We start from the raw sequence: 18,512 nt of genomic DNA on the forward strand, positions 1-18,512 counted from the left end.
GGTCAGTCACGCTGTTCACCCCAGTCACCAGGGGCGTGCGATGGGACAGGGCGGACGCGTCACCTTGCATCACGCCCACCGCCCCACCGTGGACCCGTCATCCGAACTTCTTGTTATCTTACAGTTCCAGTGATGCATGCAGTTCTGCTCCTCCACTGGAGCGGGCAACTCCTGGGGAAGGCCTTCAGGAGGGCGTCCAATACTTGCCTCCTAACAAGCCACAGGGGCGCAGGTCTGTAGGAGTCGCTGCAAGCAGCCGTCCTCAGTGCCAAGCGCCAACGCCGATGCTGCCGCCATCAGGTGCCACCTTGCCTTGCCCACACCAAGTCACAAACGCCGGCACACAGAATCTTGCATGCGCCCTGCGCCGGCCCCGATCTCCATTCCAATTGCTTCTCCCCTCGCACTGCGCGCTGAGGGCCCAGGTGTTCGCCGGTTGCCGGTCCGACAGCGCCGCAACCAATACGTCTGCGGGGTACACCTACCATCTGCTTGCCTTGCCCGACAGACCATCCACGCAACTGTCAACTCGCACGCCTGCCGCAGTGCGACACACTTCAACATGTTTGCAGTCTAAAGCCGGGTAGCTTATCGCCGCGCACCCGCGCCGCGCATGATGCCTGGGCACATGGACAGCGAGCGCTTCAATAACCCAACCAAATTACGACGCGATACATGGACGCGACACACTTAAAAGCTAGCCAAGAATACGGGCACGAAATGCGTTAGGATGCACACTGCTATACCGCACAAACGAGCACGCGCTGCCATCTCCGACTCGTGTACACACCATCTACCATAACTACCACCAGACGCTCATGAGTACCTATCATCAGGCGGATAAGACGTCCCTCCTTCTTGTGTGTGTAAGCCACGTGGCAGCTGCATGCGTATGGCGGCGCAGGCCCCACGTGCGCTTGCATGCGTAGGTATACGGGGTGCTCGGGACACGTGTAGCTGGCTGTGAATGTGAGCTCTACACGGGCCCGCTCCGTTTGCATTGCGCGCGATGTATGCACACCCGCCGACCGCACAACGCGGAGGAAAATTGCCTCCGCAAGCTAGCTCAGGTTTTGCTGCTCGTACTTCATCGCATTTCACGTGACGTTCTCGTGGCCGCCCGCAGTGCTTGTGTTCGGCGTGAATTGCCGAGCTCGGCACATGCGCCGGTGTGCTCTCCGCTGGCTGTCGGCTCGCTGCGGCTTATCGTTGCTGCGGCGCCGCGGGCTGCCCCGGCCGGCCCGCGCCCGGCTGCCCCTGGCCCGGGTAGGGGTCGACCATGTACGGCGCGTTGTGCCGCCGGTTCTCCTCCTCCATCTCGTCCGCAATCTGCACACATATCATTAGCATCAGCAATATCATCAGCAATAGCAACACCGTACTAGCATGCAGTGAAGCATGAGCGGCCCCTGCGCCGCTCAGTTGCACATAATGCAAAGCCAATGCCAGTGTCCGGCTGCCTCCACGATGCGTCCTCCCGATCCAGACCGGCATCCAGCCCCTGCTTGCAACCGTGCCGCCTGAAGCCCGGCTCGAATCCTCCCCGCTCCCGTCCCACCCGCGCTCTGCAGCCCCGCCCCATGCCCCCTGCATAGCTGCCCACGCCTCCCTCACACCGCCTCCCTGCCACCGCCTCCCTCCCACCGCCTCCGGCCGCCCACGCGCACCATGGTCATAAAGCCCGAGTCGGTGATCTCGCTGCCGCCCAGCCCGCCGCCCTGCCCATGCCCCGGCCGCTGCGTGGCCTCCTCCAGCACCGTGTTGACGTCCTCCACGCTCTGCTCGTACGGCGGAGGCTGCGCCGTCTGCTGCCGCACCAGCACCGTGTTCATGGTCAGGGCCGCCGGCGGCAGGCCCACCTGCACAGCGCCGGCAGCAGCGTGGCGGCGCATGGCGGGGGTAGGTGTGGGCAAAAGCACGCAAGAGGCAGGCGCAGGCAGCAAGGCGGGCGAAAGAAGCTGTACGTTGCATGTGCAGCTCTGGCCGCCGGGCAGTTGCCCCGCCATGCCCACGCCTCGCCTCGCCGCGGCCCGCCCTCTCCCCCTTCCCTCGGCCACCGCGCTCACCGAGAACCACGGGTGCGACATGATCTGCGCCAGGGTGAACCGGGTGTTGGGGTCGGGCGACAGGATGCCGCGCAGCAGGTCCAGGCACTCGGGCGCCACGGGCACGGAGGCGGGCACGTTCCACTCGCCGCGCAGGATCTGCTGCATGGTGGCGTCACGCCTCGCCTTGTCGGTGGTGGCCAGCGGGTCGTCAAAGGGCGCGCGCGCAAACAGCATCACATACAGCACGATGCCGGCGGACCAGATGTCTGTGTGTGGGAGGGGGCGGTGGTGACAGGCAGCAGCAGCAGCGGCGGCGGTGGGCGCATGGACGTGAGCGCGGTACGGGTCGTGACGGTGGGCGCCGCTGAGCGGCTAGGCGGCTGAGCGGGCAGTCACGCCACACACTGCGGGACCCAAAGCCGCCCAAGCCTTGCTGCAGCCTGCTGGCGCAGGCGCACATCGGTCTACCTTCCCGCTCACCCCGCGCCTCGCTCCTGCCCCCGTACCCGCGCAACGCACCCGCTTTGTTGCCGTCGTAGCGCCGGCTGGGCCCCGCGCGCAGCACCTCGGGCGCCATGTCTGTAGCGTTTGACAATTGCAGCGACAGAAAATGAAGCAAGGCGCGGTGCTGTTAGAAAGTGCATCATAAGTAAAGTAGTGCCCAGTAAGCTAGATTGCCCACCAAACAAGCAGCAGTTGTCGCACCTTGCAACCGACTAATCCGATTCAGATACAGTTCCTTGCCAGCAACAGCGAGCGCCTTGTCCCTGGAACCCAACTCCTCTGCCCTGCATTCTCACCCCTCGTCCTCCCGCACGACAGCCCCCCCCCCTCCCGCGCCACAACCCCCTTCTTTATCCTGCCGCCGACGCGCCTCGGCCCTTTCACTGTGCCCTGCCCTTTCGGCTTCAGCTTTTCCCGCTTACAACGTATCGCTCTTCTGGCCCGGCAGTTCCTGCCTGGCGCCGCTCGCCCTGCTTCTCAACGACGCCTCGGCCGCTCTCATAGAGTACTAACGCTTGCACCCGTCGCCTCTGCCGGTGCTCCGCTAGTTTGGCATGGTTTGGTTTAGTTTGGGCTGGTATTTGCAACCCACCCTCCCCCGGCCACCCCCTTCCCGCCCCTACCGCCTCCCGGGTGGCCACCCACATGTGACAGTGCCCACGCGGCTCTTGGGCTGCGAGTGCATGCCCTCCTTGCTCAGTCCAAAGTCCGCAATCTTCAGGTGCAGGTTGAAGGGGTGCTCCAGGTCGCCCTGCGTCAACTCCTGTTGGGGTAGCCGCCCGTACAGGAAAGTGCACATGGTCGATGGAGGCGAGCGATATCCATGTGCGTGGAGGTGCGCGCGGAGGGTGACATATTGAATGGGGCGTGACACGAGGCTGTGGCTGCGGTGGTGGCAGATCAGCAGCACATGCCGCAACTCTGCATGTCGATGACCCACCACACGCCCCTACGCACCACACACCAGCAACATGACTTTGCACCTCCCTCCGGCCTCGCCCGCACCTGTCGCGCGTCCGGCGTCCGCTTCAGCAGCAGGTTCTCCGGCTTGAGATCGCGGTTCACAACGCCTGCAGCAACCGGGCACACGTTGGAACCGAAACGCAGGCGAAGGCTCCAGCACGCCCGGCAGTCAGGCATGCCAACCGCCAAACACGCTCTCTAGCACATCAACAGATACTACAGTGCGCCTGCCCGGCTGCCCTGCTGCTTCTCAGTTCAGGCCCGAAGCCTGCATGCGCCTGGCGGCGGGCAGCTCTGAATGCGTAGGCATCCAAGGCACAAGGACGACACATGCACGTGTCACATCATCCTCGGCGACCCATTACCCCAACGTCATTCCGCGTTTTCTGACGGGCCCTGAGATCGCGGGGCTTAAGGCCTCCCTTTCAACACATGTAAACCGGCATCAGACACGTACACCTTGACACCAGCACCACCACCGGCACCAGCAGCACCAGCATTGACGTCAACTCACCCCGCTGGTGGCAGTAGTCGAGGCCGAACACGAGCTGCTGAAAGAACCTGCCAGGCGCACACCCCCGCACGTCAGTGCATCGCGGACGGACGGCCTCACAACAACACGTGTTCGGCCGTGACACGCCTTGCATGTGCGACGCTCCCGTAGAGCCACCCACGCCCTCAGCAGTACTGTTTCCTAATCAGCCATGTTGGCAGTGTGACAAGGCTTCGCCCTGAGTCAAAGCGTGGCCAGTCACCCACCAGCGCGCCTCGTGCTCTCGGAAGCGCCCCCGGCGACGCAGGTAGTCGAGTAGGTCCCCGCGGTCCGCATACTCCATCACCTGTGCATGCGGGGCAAGCAAACATCCGTTAGTGAACAAGTGGGGCATGACGGAGCGGGCTTGCAAACCTACAAAGGCGCCCCCACACTGGCGTGCGCGTGGGTCACGCCCCAGCGCACGCCTCGTTCAGCCGGCATCCCTTGCGCGCAGCACTCCACAACCCCAGCAGTCAAGACATCAAATATATAGCATCCTACCATGTAGAGGAATCGCTTGTCGGGCGTAAGACCTAGCCGTTTAAATCGTATTACATGAGCTGCGTTGGGAAAGGGCACACGTTGGGGCCAGGGGGCCGGTATGGCAGAGGTTAGGTCCGCGGCCAGGGCCTCAGCCAGGGCTCAGGCCCCGACTCTGGATCCTTGCTTCTCGCCCACCACAACCAGCGTTGTCCGTACACAGAACTCACGGTGCACGAGTATCCGATGGCTGTGCACCTCTCGAGACACCAGGTTGAAGTCCGAGCATTCCTCACGGCTTATTACTTTGACTGCAACCTCCTGTGCAGTCATTGGACAGCAATGCAGCAGGTGAATGCATAATGGACGCGGATAACTCCAGGCGAGCATTAATTCGCACTCGCAATTTCCTGGCTGGTCCGTGCTCCGGAAGCTCATGCGAAATTTCAGGAGCGCCAGAGATTCCAGTAGATGTACGCACCTCGATAGGCCCGCCCTCCGTAAGCTGGCGACGATACAGTAACACGCTGCCGAACGCTCCGGTTCCAAGCGCTTTCACAAATTGATAGCCACTTTGCCCAGACAGAGGGTTGTTTGGAGGAGCTGACGGTGCTGAAGCCATTCGACACGCTGGGGCGAACCCCGCGAATCGTTCTTTTTATCTACTGTGGTGTTTTTGACCCGTCCGGCACTATGGTGTCAAATATTTGGCCAGCAGGTGTCTCAGAAAGTGTCAAGAATGGCCGGAACTGCCCGAAAGGTGCGAGATTTTGGGCGTCGCGCAATCGCTTCCATCTGGGGGAGCTCCGTTCGTGCCTGGTGCCTGATTTGTTTCAGAAGAATCAGCTTACAGTAATGCATCTTACGTTGTCTAGATGTAGAGGCTGGCAGCGGGCGGGTCCATGGTTCAGCCATCCACCGCCCCCCTCCGCTCGGCTCCATTGCAGGCCGCGCCTGTATTGCGCCGACCATGGACGTTATCTCCTCTGCGTTGGCTTGTACTCAGGCCTGCCATAAGCCCAGTATTCCCTAAGCTTGCGTGCACTTGACAGTTGATTGTACTGTGCGGTCATTGCCCACCACCATGTAACGAAGCCCCCCTCAGCAACCTCCAGCACCATTTTGCCTTGCCTCGCGCCCTCGCCCTGTTTTCGCCCCTGCTTGCCACACTGTCGCCCGGCCACTGTTTGCTGCATTCTGTCTGCGTTTCTCTGCGGTTGCCTCTGGTGCTCATCCGTGGACGCTGGTCATCTTCCTGCAGGTGCGCTGCGGCTCTGCATCGCGAGTGTGGCGTTGCGGTCTGTCTGTGTGGTGCTATCGCCTGGCCGGGCGCCCGGAGCGTGAGGAATGCGCATCAGCAAACTTCCAGCCAGCCCGCAACTTGTCGGTACAGTAACTCCGGCGTTCGACCAGCCATGCACTTCTGCTCTGCCGCTGCAAATTGTTTGCCGTCTGCTTGCCTGCTTGGGGTATGTGCGTCAGCTGCACCCTACGGGACCTCGCCAACCTGCCTTAACCCTGTCCCATCGCACACTCCAACACCATGTAACAATCCCCCCTGCAACCATTTAGCATTCCCCCCTGCACTCCTTGGATGAGTTGGATTGTGCCATCGTGGTTTTAAGGCTGACTGTGGGCGGAACACGGAAGTTCTACGACACACAAGTATATAACCCTGCGGACGGCGCCCTGGGGCATCTAGATGTGTCTTTTACCGACTGTCCTACTACACTGACTGACTGAGACAACTTTTCGTCTTTTCCCCAGGGCTGATCCCGCCATAATTCCTTTGCTTGCAATCAGCCTGATGCGTTTCGCCATCACCATACTGAAAGGGTCGCGGCGGCGCGGCGTGAAATGTGCAGCGGCGCGGCTCAGGGCCGTGTCCCGCGCTTCGTTGCACACAGACTGAAAGTGAGAATTACTGCAAAGGGCAATCAATTTGTGTTCTGTCCCCGAAACTTTGGGAATTCCCCATCCCCATCCCCATCCGCCACGGCCCCGGCCCATGGCCCCCACCCCCCACCCCCCACTTCCATTCCGGCTCCCCATTCAAGAACCGTGCTGACCCCACCCATCCGTCCCCTCCCACCCATCCAAACGGAACGTCCCTCCTGTCTCCCATGCACCACCAAACGCGACACCCCCCCATTCGAACTGCCAATTGACCGAATTGCCAATTGCTCAGACGACTGTGGTAGGTTCCGACCTTTACCCCGTTGCAAGCTCAAGTGGCATCCAACGGAGTCGCGACAGCATCTGTTCCATGGGAGGTGGGGCCGTTCCTCGTGGCCACAGCCCAGGTTTTGGCAACAGGTACATCTGAGCACGGACCCCCAGGAATGGCCCAAGGTAATCTCTTCGCGTGTATTTACATGTATCTGGAGTGCGCAAAGCTTCCAGCTTCGGGTGGCATGGTACCCAGGGGATGCCATGCTTCACAAAGGCGGTCCATATACGACACACATCTCTCATACTACGGTCTGTGTATCACCGGCGATGCCATACTTGGGCTGAGCCCCCCGAGCGCAGCGACTAAGGGGGTTTACGGGGGGCCCAACTCTCACCACCACTTCTTGAGCATTTCCTGATCATTGATCACCCCAATCCAAATCCAAACCGAGACGAACTCAGCGTAAGACCTCCGGCCAAAACCAAGCCTAACAGCGACAGAGCCTTCCGGCGCCACAGCCACCACTCGCTGATTCAATCTGCAGTTTATCTGGAGGGTGATGCCGGCACAGTCACAGCACACCGTGCCACTGGCACAGCAGCTGCGAAAAGACTATGCCTCGAAACTAGGACAGAAGATGCCGCCAGGATAGGCGCGGGTAAGCGACCTCACATACATGCTGCACCCGCCGCCCCCTTTTCGGGTTGTTCATTGCTCACAGGTCACGGAAACGCGGCCAGCTTAAAAGAAGCAAGATCCTGCACTTAACCAACCAGCCAACATTTTGCATACCTGCATACTGCGCTTGATGGCTACCTGCGGCCTGCGCATGGCCTGCTAGGGTGCTGCGATAGTATTCACGTCGTCCACATGCTTTCGCCACCACGCCAAGACCGTAAAATCAGGTTCGGCTCAAATCCTGCTTCCTTTCCTTTCTATTTGACCCGGTGCAGCTGTGGACCTGACACCGGTTGTAAAACCTGCCAGTCGTGACTCATTCATTCACATGGATACGATGGAGAGACGATGATAGTCCCATGTCAAACACGCACAATGGCAACCTGTACGGCGGCACACGGCATGGTCAACGACAGCAGCGCCTCCCGTCAAACATCCAACTGCCGAAAACCCACACATATACACGCATACACGTACATTGCACTTTCCTTAACGACTGCGCCACATACAGGACGCGGCAACAGCATCTTGCAGCCTGCTGATGCCCTTCGGGAGTCCCGAGATGTATAACTGCCCAAGGACGCAGTCCACAGTTCACGCTCCCCTTCCACAGAGTCGTTCCATGTTTCTCGTCCCACACACGCACATGTTGGCAAGTTGCCGCGCTATTGCAGCGCATTGCAATCCCCAAACAAACATTTCATCCAGCACAATGATAAAGTGCAGCACTAGTGGCCATAGACGCGCATTGCAGTAATCAAGGGTTCTGTTTTCTGTTCCGCACAAGCCTTCCTCTGGCATACCGGTATGGCTGGATACTGCTACCTGCAGGTGCACAAGCGCGGCAAACAGAATGCAGCCACACTGTCCGACCCAGTTCCACGGCCCCACCTGCTGCATAAGCACTCTGCAGTACCTGGAGGCGGCCATTCAGCGGCTGCCGGCGCCGCGTGCCCCTGACACCCGCGCCGCTACAGCGCTGGATGTCAGGGGTCACGCCTCAGCTGCACGCCCTTCGGCACGCCTCAACAACTTCCCCCGCCTACCCCAAGCAACCTGGCTACCCCGCCCTCGTAGCCAGGTTGCTCTGACCGAGGCAAGCACCGAGCACACACCCTCCTAGGGCCGCGCGCGACACGTCACCAACGCGTGTTACCCGCCGCGCACGCTGCCGCTGGTGCGCTCGCTGTCGGCGTCGATGCCGGTGATGGAGGGCCGGCCGCTGGTGTCGGCGCCCGTCTCCGCTTCTGCGGCGGCCTCCACGGGCAGGTGGCCGCTGCCAATCTCGGCGCGCGAGTCCTCCGTGATGGTCAGCAGGCGCGGCACGCGGTCGCGGTTCTCGCGCGCAAAGGTGGCGTACTGCGACGTGCTCTTGAATTGCCGCCAGCGGCCGCTCTGCATGAAGCGCCGCATCGCCTCCTGGCCGTCGGCGGCCGGCAGCTGGTCGTACGGCACCCAGGCCGAGTACGGCATGTGGCCGAAGCGCCCCGGCGCCTGCTTCCAGCGCACCCGGAAGAGCAGCGAGAAGCCGGGCAGGTGCGGCGAGGTGCCGATGGTCACGTCGTCGATGGTGAGCGCATCGCGTGCAGGGGCCGCTGCGGCTGCTGCTGCGGGCGGCGGCAGCAGCTGCATCTGCTGCTGCGGATGCTGCTGCGCCTGCGCAACGAGCATGCCCTGCAGCCGCCGACGCGAGCGCGCAGCCCGGCTCAGCGCCGCCGCCACGCCCGCCGGCGTGCCCGACCCGCTGCCGCGGCGGCTCGGTACTGGTGCTGCCGCCGCCGCGGCGGCTGCGGCCGCCAAGCTGCCCTCCGAGGACGTGGACGACCACATGCTGCTGCCGCTGCTGTCGGACGCCTCGCTGGCGGCGATGGCGGCGCTGGCTGCCGCCGCCGCTGCAGCTGCGGCTGCGGCATTGTAGGTGGCGTCGAGCGTGGGCGGCAGCTGCTTCAGCACCTCGCGCAGTGCAGAACCCGGCGCCTGTGCCGGCAGCATTGATATCCTGGCAAAGTCGGCCAGCTGCGCCAGTGCCGGCGCCGGCGAAGGCGCCGCAGCCGACGCAGTGGCCTGGTCGGCCTCTGCCGTGGCCTCATGGCTCCCGCCGGCCATGCTGCTCGACCATGCCAGGCGGCTCGGATTGGGCGCGGGAGGCGCCGGCGGCGGTGCCGCCGCTGCACGTGCAACAGAGCCTTGCGGTGCCTCCGAGACCGTGCGGCGCAGCACACGCGGCACTGCCAGTGGCCCACCAGGACCGGAAGCCGGCGCAGCGCCAGCGGCAGCACCAAGCGAGCCGGTGCGACCGAGGCTGGACAAGGTGGGCGCGTGGTGTGGGCGAGGGGGCAACGTGGAGTGCGAGGCGTGGAGGGCGCGCTGGGCCGCGCCGCTACTGCCTGCACCACGAGTGGCGTCGACACTGGCGGCATGGGCCCCGGGTGCCGAGCGCGTTAGGCGCGGTGGGCTCTGCCGCAACTGCACCGGCACCAGCATGGGCTGCGGCTCTGCAACCGACGGTGAGCGCGGTCCCTGTGGAGAGCCCAAATTTGAGCGGGCCCGCGTGTAGGACGGCGAGCGCTGCTGCCGCGGCGAGTGGAGCTCCGGCTGCGGCCGCTCCGGCAGCTGCGACGGCGAACGCAGCTGCGACGGCGGCTGGATGACGCTGGGCACGCGCGGCGGCAGCGGGAGCATGCCGAACGATACATCGCCGCTGCTGGGGCCACCTGAGGAGGACGACCGGTTGCTGAGTGAAGGCGCCGGCTGCACAGCAATCACAGTGGTTGTCGTGTCGGCACCTTCAACGCCCGACGTGGACGATGCAGGGCTGCGCATCCACGTCGCCGCCTGCGGCGGTGCCGCCGATGCGCGAGCCGCCGCCGCTGCCGCCACCGCTGCTGCAGTGGCCTCGGCCGGCGTCGCCGCCAACGCCTCCGGCTCCGCGCACATGCCCGCCGCCAGGGTCACCGGCGGCGGGATGTGCTCGTCGACGGCTGCGACAAAGTTGGACTTTGCCGTCACCGCGGTGGAACCGCTGGCGGTGCTCTCGGGCGAGCCGTTGCGGCTGCCGTCGATGCCCGAGGACGGCCGGGTGCTGATGCCGCCGCCGCCACTTGTCCCGCCGCCACCGCTGCTGCCGCGTTGGCTGGTTGGCGTGTTGCCGGCGCTGACGCTGCGCGGCAGCGGGCGGCCCAGCATGAAGTTGGCGAAGCGGCTGGTGGCGGCCGTCAGCGCGCCCGCTGCAGCCGCCAGCGGCCGAGCCCAGTCCGACAGCCCGGCGCTAGCAGAGGCCGCGGCGCCGGCGCCATGGCCGGTGGTGGCGGCGCGGCCCAGCGCACGCGGGTTGTAGCCCTCCGGCGGGCTGTCGCCGCGCTCGGACGTGCCCGCGGGCGAGGGGTGCACGCGCGGTGAGGGCATGCGGGTGAGCAGGCGCGGCGAGGTCTTGCGCGATCCGGACGACCGCGAGGAGCTCTTGCGCGAGGAGGCGGACGCCGCGCCCTCCGCCGACACACCGCGCGCCGCGGCGGAGCTCCGCCCCGCCGAGGTGCGGTTGGAGCTGGGCGCGCTGGCGCCGCCGTTGGAGCTCTTGCGGGCCTCCACCGCCGCCGCCAGCGCGCCGATAGCCGCGGCTGCCGCCTTGGTCGCGGCCAGCAGGCCGGGGCTGAGGGGCCGCGAGCCGGGGGCGACCACGTGGCCGGGCGAGGAGGGCCGAGACAAGGCGGAGCCAGGCGAGGCGGGGCGCGAGGGCCGGCCATTTGAGTTGCCCGACGTCGTCCGCCGCTGGAACACCGGCGGCGCGCCAGCCTGCGCGGCGCTGGCGCTGGCAGCGGCTGTGGCTGAGGCCGACTCGGCGCCGTCCCGCGCAGCCTCAGACACGCCGGACTCGTGCGACCGCACCGATGAAAAGCTGTCGTCGCCATCCTCCACGATGAAGCCCGCAGCCGTCTCGTCGTCCTCAAGTGCGAACGCCGGGTCCGCCGCCTCTGCCTCGGCTGCAGCAACCACGGCCGCCGCCTCGGCGTCGCCGACGTCAACGCTACCTGGCGGCACCGCCGGGGGCAACGAGCCAGGCGAGCGCGGCCGGCTACCCGGCACCGCGCCAGTCGCCGCGGCGACAGCGGCCGCGCCGGTGACGGCTGGGATGTCGCCGCCCGCACCGGGTGCGTTGGGCTCCCTGCTCGCCGCCTGACCCCCCGCATTTGCAGCGGCCCGCCAGGCAGCGCGCACGGCCACCAGCGCGCGCAGGTTGCGTGATGCCGACGAGGACGTCACCGACGGCCCCGCCACTCCGCCGCGGGCGCGCTCGTACATGCGCAGCGCACGGCCGCGCAGCGGTGGGTTTGGCTGCTGGTACTGCTCAGCCGGCAGGCCATGCTGTGCTGACGGCCCCGAGGTTGCTGCTGCTTCTGATGCTGTGGCGGCATGTGCCTGGGCGTCTGGCCCGCCTGCCTCGATATCCATGTTGCCATGGTGGTGGTGAGGCGGGTGCGGGTGCGCCTGCTCTGGCCCACCCATACCGGTCCCGCTGGCGCGGCCGCCAGGGCTGCCGATACCGCTGGTGCTGCTCCGCGCGCTTGGCGTGTTGCTAGCACTGCCACCATTGTTGCTACTACTGGCGTTGCCTACACTGCTGGCGCCCAGACGCGTGCTATGGCTGCCGCTCGCACTCACGCGACCAGCACCGCTGCCGCTGCCAGTGCTGCTACTGCTATTGGCAGTCACCACAGATTGGCCCAGCGCCGAGCGACGGGCACTGCTGGCCCGCGCGCTCCGGACGCTACTGGCGGCCGAGCCGGCGGCGGACACGCGCATGGCGCCGCTGCGGCCCGAGCGGCGGCTGCTGTGGTGGCTCCCGCGGCCGCCCGCTACTTCACGTGGCAGGTAGGATGAGTGGCGATCCGCGTAGGACAGGTCGCTCACAGGCTGCAGGTGCGCAAGAGGTTGAAGAAAATTAAAGTTAAACAAATGCAGCCGTCATGAGGCAAGTTGGCAAGGTTGCGCACACATTTTGAACCTGCCGCTACGCCCCTGCCTCCCTACCTGCACGCAGTCGGCGTTCTTCAGCTCTGCCTCGCGCGCCAGCCGCCGGCGTCGGCGCACCACCAGCACCACCGCTGCCGCTGCCAGGACGGCGGCCGCGCCTGCGCCGCCTGCAACTGCAGCTAGCAGGGTTACGGCTGACGAACCGCCATTGTTGCCACTGGAACTTGGGCTCGGGGCCGCGATGTCCACGGGCGCGGGGCTAGCGACGCTGTTGGTGTCTCCGGGCGCCGGGCTGACCTCAACGGGCGCGGCGCCGGGTCCGGGCGCCAGGTTGCAGCTGACGTCGCTGCTGCCGCCCAGCAGTCCGCTGCCTGCGCCCGCACCGGTGCAGGCGGTGGACAGCGCCCGGGCGCCTGCGGCACTGAGGCCCACCTCGTACACCGCCCGCACCTGTGCATGGACGGAAGTGGTCCATGAGACCGAGGGGCGCAGACACAACAGGGAAACACCAGTAAAGGAAGGAAATAATCGTAAAAATTAGGACAAAACTGTAGCGGCATCACCACACACAAATGTGGCGCACGTGCCCGTCATCCCAGCACGCCCCCCACCGCACCTTTGTGGACACGCTGATCTCGTCCACGGACGGGCTGCACACCAGCAGGCTGCCGGCGCCGCTGGCCTCCTGCGCCACCTGCCAGCTGCGCATGCTGTCGTACAGCTCGCTGCGCACCGAGGTGATGCTGCCGCTGGCGCTGCTGCCGCCCGCCGAGCCGGACGAGTCGATGGGCACCTGCATGCTGAAGTTGACGGCGCCGGCGGACTCGCCCGCACAGGCGCCCACCGCGTTCCTCTCCTCCGCACCACGCCCCGAGCTGCTGCCGCTGCTGCTGCTGGGAAAGAGCTGCTGCTGCAGCCGCCGCCCGCCGGCCTCAGATGCCGCCTGCTGCACCAGGCCACGCAGCATATGCGCCTCAAGACCGCCGTCTGGCCTGCTAGCGGCCAGCAGCCGCCTGTGCTGCCGGCGCTGCTGCTGCTGCTGCTGGTGGCGCTGCTGCTGCTGGTGGCGCCCCAGCAGCAGCTGCAGCAGGCGGCGGCTCGTGGGCGCAGGTGCCGGTGCCACCGCTGCCGTGCGCGTGCAAGTGACGGAAGTGGCGGTGGTGGTGCTGAAGGGCAGCCGCGCATAGAACTCCTCCTGCAGCGTGGCCAGGTAGGTGCCGCTGCACACGTCCACGCCCGAGCCCGAGGCGCCGCGGGGCACCACCTGCAGCGGCACACCCAGCTGGAAGCCCACAGCCTGGACGGTCTTGGCGCCGGGGAACAACACCATCAGGGCGCCGGGGTCGGTCAGCTCGACGCCCGACAGCGTGGACTCGCGCGCCAACGTCAGCACGGCCACGGGCTTGCCGGTGGTGTCGACCATGTCGGCGGGCAGGCCCAGCGTGGCGGCCAGGGGAGAGGCGGGTGGCGCGGGCGGCGGGCTGGGCGAGGGCGGCGATGGGGAGGCGGGCTCAGGGGCGGGTGGGCTGGGCGCCACCGGCGGTGAGGGCGCAGGCGCCGAGGGCCTGGGAGGGGTGGGCGGCGATGGGGGAGTTGACGGCGGTGGCGATGGCGGTGGCTGGGGAGAAGGCGGAGGCGACGGACCAGGAGAGGGCGGCGGCGCTGACGGCGGCTCCGGGCTGGGAGGCCCAGGGCTAGGAGGAGGGCTGGGAGGAGGTGGGCTGGGCGGCTCCGGGCTGGGTGGCTGCGGGCTGGGAGGAGGGCTGGGCGGCTCCGGTGAAGGCGGGTTGGGGCTAGGCGGCGCGCTGGGGGGCTGCGGTGACGGCGGCTCCGGGCTGGGAGGCTCGGGACTAGGAGGAGGGTTGGGAGGAGGTGGGCTGGCCGGCTCCGGGCTGGGCGGCTGCGGGCTGGGAGGAGGGCTGGGCGGCTCCGGTGAAGGCGGGTTGGGGCTAGGCGGCGCGCTGGGGGGCTGCGGTGACGGTGGCTCCGGGCTGGGAGGCTCGGGACTAGGAGGAGGGCTGGGAGGAGGTGGGCTGGGCGGCTCCGGGCTGGGTGGCTCCGGGCTGGGAGGAGGGCTGGGCGGCTCCGGACTGGGGGGAGGGCTGGGCGGCTCCGGGCTTGGTGGCTGTGGTGAAGGCGGGTCAAGACTTGGAGGAGGGCTGGGTGGCTCCGGGCTGGGCGGCTCCGGGCTGGGAGGAGGGCTGGGCGGCTCCGGGCTGGGAGGAGGGCTGGGCGGCTCCGGGCTCGGTGGCTGCGGTGACCGCGGGTCAGGACTTGGAGGACGGCTGGGTGGCTCCGGGCTGGGTGGTTCCGGGCTAGGCGGCCCCGGGCTGGGCGGCTCCGGGCTGGGAGGAGGGCTGGGCGGATCCGGGCTCGGAGGAGGGCTGGGCGGCTCCGGGCTGGGAGGAGGGCTGGGCGGATCCGGGCTCGGAGGAGGGCTGGGCGGCTCCGGGCTGGGTGGCTGCGGAGACGGCGGGTCAGGACCTGGAGGAGGGCTAGGCGGCCCAGGGCTGGGCGGCTCCGGGCTGGGAGGAGGGCTGGGCGGCTCGGGTGAAGGCGGCCCGGGGCTGGGTGGCTTGGGTGAGGGTGGCTTCGGGCTAGGCGGCTCCGGTGAGGGCGCCTTGGGGCTGGGCGGGTTGGGGCTGGGCGGATCCGGACTAGGCGGATGGGGGCTGGGCGGCGCCGGACTAGGTGGGTTGGGGCTGGGCGGGTTGGGGCTGGGCGGGTTGGGGCTGGGTGGGTTGGGGCTGGGCGGGTTGGGGCTGGGTGGCTTGGCAGAAGGCGGCGGCGGCGATGGCCACGCCACAAAGCCCGTTAACCGCACCGCGTCCACCACGACCGTCGCATTCAGCCTGATACGCATGCCCACGATAGGCCCCACCAGGCTGCTGGTGTTGCACGTGAACCAGTACGGCGTCTCGCTGGCGTTGGCTCCCAGGCAGGTGCGGCCCGTGTTCTCTGGGCATGACAGCCTGATGGACCCCGAGTCGGCGGTCACCAGGAACAGGTTGTCGGTGATGTTGGGCGTCGCGCTGCTGACAATCAGGACGCCCACCTGAAGGCGCACATGGCGGCAACAGATGCAAAGCAAGGAGTGGGATAAACGGCAAGCGACCATCATGCGATGAGGCCGACCAGCATCATGGCCTCATGCCCATGCCGTACCCTTGCTGCCTGTCATGCTCGTGAGCGGTCGCCGCTAGGAGCGCCGCATGTTATGCAGCGGCGGGGCCAGCTGAGCGCTTCCAAGCGCCTTAACACTCCCGTTACCGCAGCCCCCCACCCAGCAGGGGAGAGCGGTCCCCCGCCTCGAGTAGCCCCCATCGGACTGCCTGTACCCATGCCGGAGGCACACACCGTGCCCCATAGTGCCGACCGCCTGCCCAGGCTGACTCACCTGGCGCGCGTACACGGGCGTGCTGAAGCCCGCGGTCACCGAGCTGAACCTCGTCGCTGCCGACGGGTCATTGCTGGCCTGGGACCACGCCGTCTGCTGCTGCTGCGTTGTGTTGGGTGCATATGAGATGCACAGCGGAGTCGCCGTGTAGTCGGGTGGGCCGAGGAGCGCCGAGTAGGGCGCTGCGATCGAGTCCTTGGGCGGTGGGGCGGCCGTCGCCGAGACGCCGTACTGCGTCAGCTCCCCGCCCGAGCAGTCTGCCACCGTGCTGTTGCAGGCCTGTGCGTACGCACCCCGAAGCGGGCCCCACGCGGGAGGGAGCAGCCCGCAGGCAAGCGCCAGTAAGAGGAGCGGCAGCGAGGGGATGCCAGCCGACCGTGGGCGACAACATGTCTGCTGCCTACTGCTTCTTCGCCGCTGGACGCTGCAGTTGTTGCCCATCAATCCAAATTCTGATGACGTCGCTGCGAGCTTCTGTGAGTCCGCGACACGACCCCGCGAACGCGCCGCTGACTGCTTGCAGGCACAACCAGGGACGGAACTCCAGCCGCTGCAGCAGCTGCAGCCTCCATTACAGCTGCAGCGGCTTCGAGCGGGTCCGTCCCTGCTTGAGCGAGCTTTGGACATGAAGGTCCGCTGAATGCCCGCTGAATGGGCTGACGCCCTTGCTAGTCTGTCATGTTTAATGCCTGCCTTTTCCAAAAGTAAGGCAGAGGCTCTACAAGCTGCTTGCTGAGCTTGGTCCAGATGTCCAAGGCCCCGCGTTGAAGCCTGCTCAGGCCCTGAATCCAGCTAGCAGAAGATCAGTTTCATCAACAGGACAAAGAGCTGAGAGGGTAACAGCTGAGCGCCAAGCTTGAGCCCAACCAGGGCCCGGTTCTGTCTGTTGCGTGAGCCTGTGAACAACATAGTTGCTCGGTGTTAAAAAGTATGGGTATGAGTTCATTCAAGGCGAAGGTGAGCAGACTTTCAAGCGGAACTGGACGGAGCAGGCTGCTGCACTAGTGCGGGTAACACCAGCGTCACGCTTGACGGTTAAAACGCAATGGCTGCACTCATAGCATTATGTAGAGATTGTTAGGGGAAGCAGCGCTGCCCCACGCGAACTTGAGCACTCGCGTTGCCTCCCCAGCGGCGCTATCGGTCTGAACAGAAGCTCATTTGGTCCTTTCGAGCATGCTCTAATTAGCCCTACCTCAGCAGCGGCTGCCAGAGCTTGTTATATGGGTAAGTCCGCAAGCGCTGTTCCTGAGCTCCACCGAACACGGACGCCGCTATCCAGGTAAGATATTGAACTTTGTAAACAGCTTTATATCTCTTGCAAAAGTTGTGGGGTAGGTGAGAGGGAAAGAAGCAGCTTTTTGCCTGAAAATAGGTACTCGAATGTTGCTGAGGGATGCGCGGTTACGCAGACGAGAAAGAATACTATGTGACGGTTTGTGAGCAAGTTAGCGGCGTCGCACGAAATGTCACAGTGTGCAGTGGTACTACCGCTAATGTTGTCGTGTCAAAACTCAGGCCCGCCCCTGGCCGCCTTCAGCCTAATATCGAAAGAAGACAATGCGTACAGCGCTTGGCACAACGTTTGGCACAGAGCGGCAAGCACCATTCAAAAGCGCCAGAAACCGAGCAAGCAGCACGACGTTCGTGCGGAAGGCCTGCCCGATGTTTGGAGCAATTGGAAATCCAATTCTTGCAAATATGGAATAGCCTCGGCCGTTCGATTTCCGCGCGTGTAACGGCCCCTCGTCAGACAACCCGCGTCGGACGGACGGCCCCGCCCGCCTCGTGAATTCCGTTCTCGTGGAACTTACTTGAAGGCTTAGGACCGGCGGTGCGAAATCGCAAGGATTCCAATGGTGTAAGGCCTTTGCGAAAGGCCTTGACATAACGGCGGAGCGAGGGTGTCTGTGGGTTGTGTACGTAGGGGCGTAAGGCGTTTGCCAAATAAGGCCTTGACATCACGATGGCTGGAGGGCAGGGTCACTCTGACGACCCTGATCCTGACCCTGACTCGTCCACCTGCCCCACTCCACCTGCACCACGCACTCTACCTGCTGCACCACTCCGCCACTCGTGACTCGTCCACCCCGCTACCCCTTCTGCTCCCGCCGCTTGGCAGCTGGCGCCTGCTGCTCCATCCTGCTCCGCGGCCCGCCGCATCTTCTCTCTCCCTGCCCTGCCGTGGAGCTGCCGCACTGCTGTGGCATCAGCAGCAGCACTGGCCTTGCCAGGCCTCAACCACCAGTGCACCGGTCACGTACGGCTGCCGCTGCTGCCACCGTGACGCCCATGGGGCTACAGCGGCCGACCCGGTCCCAGTCGATTCCCAGCAGTGGCAGTGGCGTTGGCGGCGGTGGTGCCAGCAGGGTGGCCACTGCAGCTTCTGCCATGAACACGCCGGGTCCTGGAGTCGTGCCCCTCTGCCAGCGCTTGAGTACGACCAACACAGCCGTGGTGGGTAGCTTGGCTAATGGCGTCAGTCTTCCTATGCAGCAGTGGTGGTGCCCGCCCCAGGTGCCGGTGCTGGCGCCCACCAGCTCTGGCGGCTCGGGCGCCACTGGTTGTGCAGCAGGCGGCAGTAGTTGTACAGGGGCGGGCGAGGCGGCTGGTGCCAGTGCCGTAAAGCGGCGGGCCGCGGAGCAGGAGCAGCGGGCGCCAGCAGCTGCCAAGCGGCGTTAGAGGCAGCCAGGCAGGCTAGAGAGAAGACGCTGCGTTAGTTCAAGTTTAGAGTCAGAGTCAGGGTCAGATAGAGTCAGGGTC

At 65.6% G+C, this 18,512-nt stretch overlaps 3 protein-coding genes across 3 annotated transcripts; 1 reads left to right on the forward strand and 2 right to left on the reverse strand.

Moving 5' to 3' along the window:
• Positions 1-106: 106 nt before the first annotated feature.
• On the reverse strand, positions 107-5,251 carry CHLRE_02g075900v5 (uncharacterized protein). The gene is made up of 11 exons (XM_001701789.2): positions 5,012-5,251; positions 4,761-4,851; positions 4,552-4,610; positions 4,275-4,354; positions 4,030-4,076; positions 3,558-3,622; positions 3,198-3,315; positions 2,568-2,627; positions 2,067-2,314; positions 1,668-1,859; positions 107-1,329 (listed from the first exon to the last, which is right to left on the reverse strand). The coding sequence occupies exons 1-11, from the start codon at positions 5,150-5,152 to the stop codon at positions 1,204-1,206; spliced, it is 1,227 nt and encodes a 408-aa protein (XP_001701841.1). The 5' UTR covers positions 5,153-5,251; the 3' UTR covers positions 107-1,203.
• Positions 5,252-6,889: 1,638 nt separating this feature from the next.
• On the reverse strand, positions 6,890-16,690 carry CHLRE_02g075950v5 (uncharacterized protein). The gene is made up of 4 exons (XM_043059150.1): positions 15,750-16,690; positions 12,969-15,407; positions 12,410-12,802; positions 6,890-12,292 (listed from the first exon to the last, which is right to left on the reverse strand). The coding sequence occupies exons 1-4, from the start codon at positions 16,188-16,190 to the stop codon at positions 8,534-8,536; spliced, it is 7,032 nt and encodes a 2,343-aa protein (XP_042926784.1). The 5' UTR covers positions 16,191-16,690; the 3' UTR covers positions 6,890-8,533.
• Positions 16,691-16,790: 100 nt separating this feature from the next.
• On the forward strand, positions 16,791-18,512 carry CHLRE_02g075994v5 (uncharacterized protein). The gene is made up of 2 exons (XM_043059151.1): positions 16,791-17,583; positions 18,054-18,512. Exon 2 carries the CDS (start codon positions 18,141-18,143, stop codon positions 18,429-18,431), a length of 291 nt encoding a protein of 96 aa, XP_042926785.1. The 5' UTR covers positions 16,791-17,583; positions 18,054-18,140; the 3' UTR covers positions 18,432-18,512.

This window comes from Chlamydomonas reinhardtii, chromosome 2 (genome assembly GCF_000002595.2).
Source record: "Chlamydomonas reinhardtii strain CC-503 cw92 mt+ chromosome 2, whole genome shotgun sequence".
Classification (NCBI taxonomy): Eukaryota; Viridiplantae; Chlorophyta; class Chlorophyceae; order Chlamydomonadales; family Chlamydomonadaceae; genus Chlamydomonas; species Chlamydomonas reinhardtii.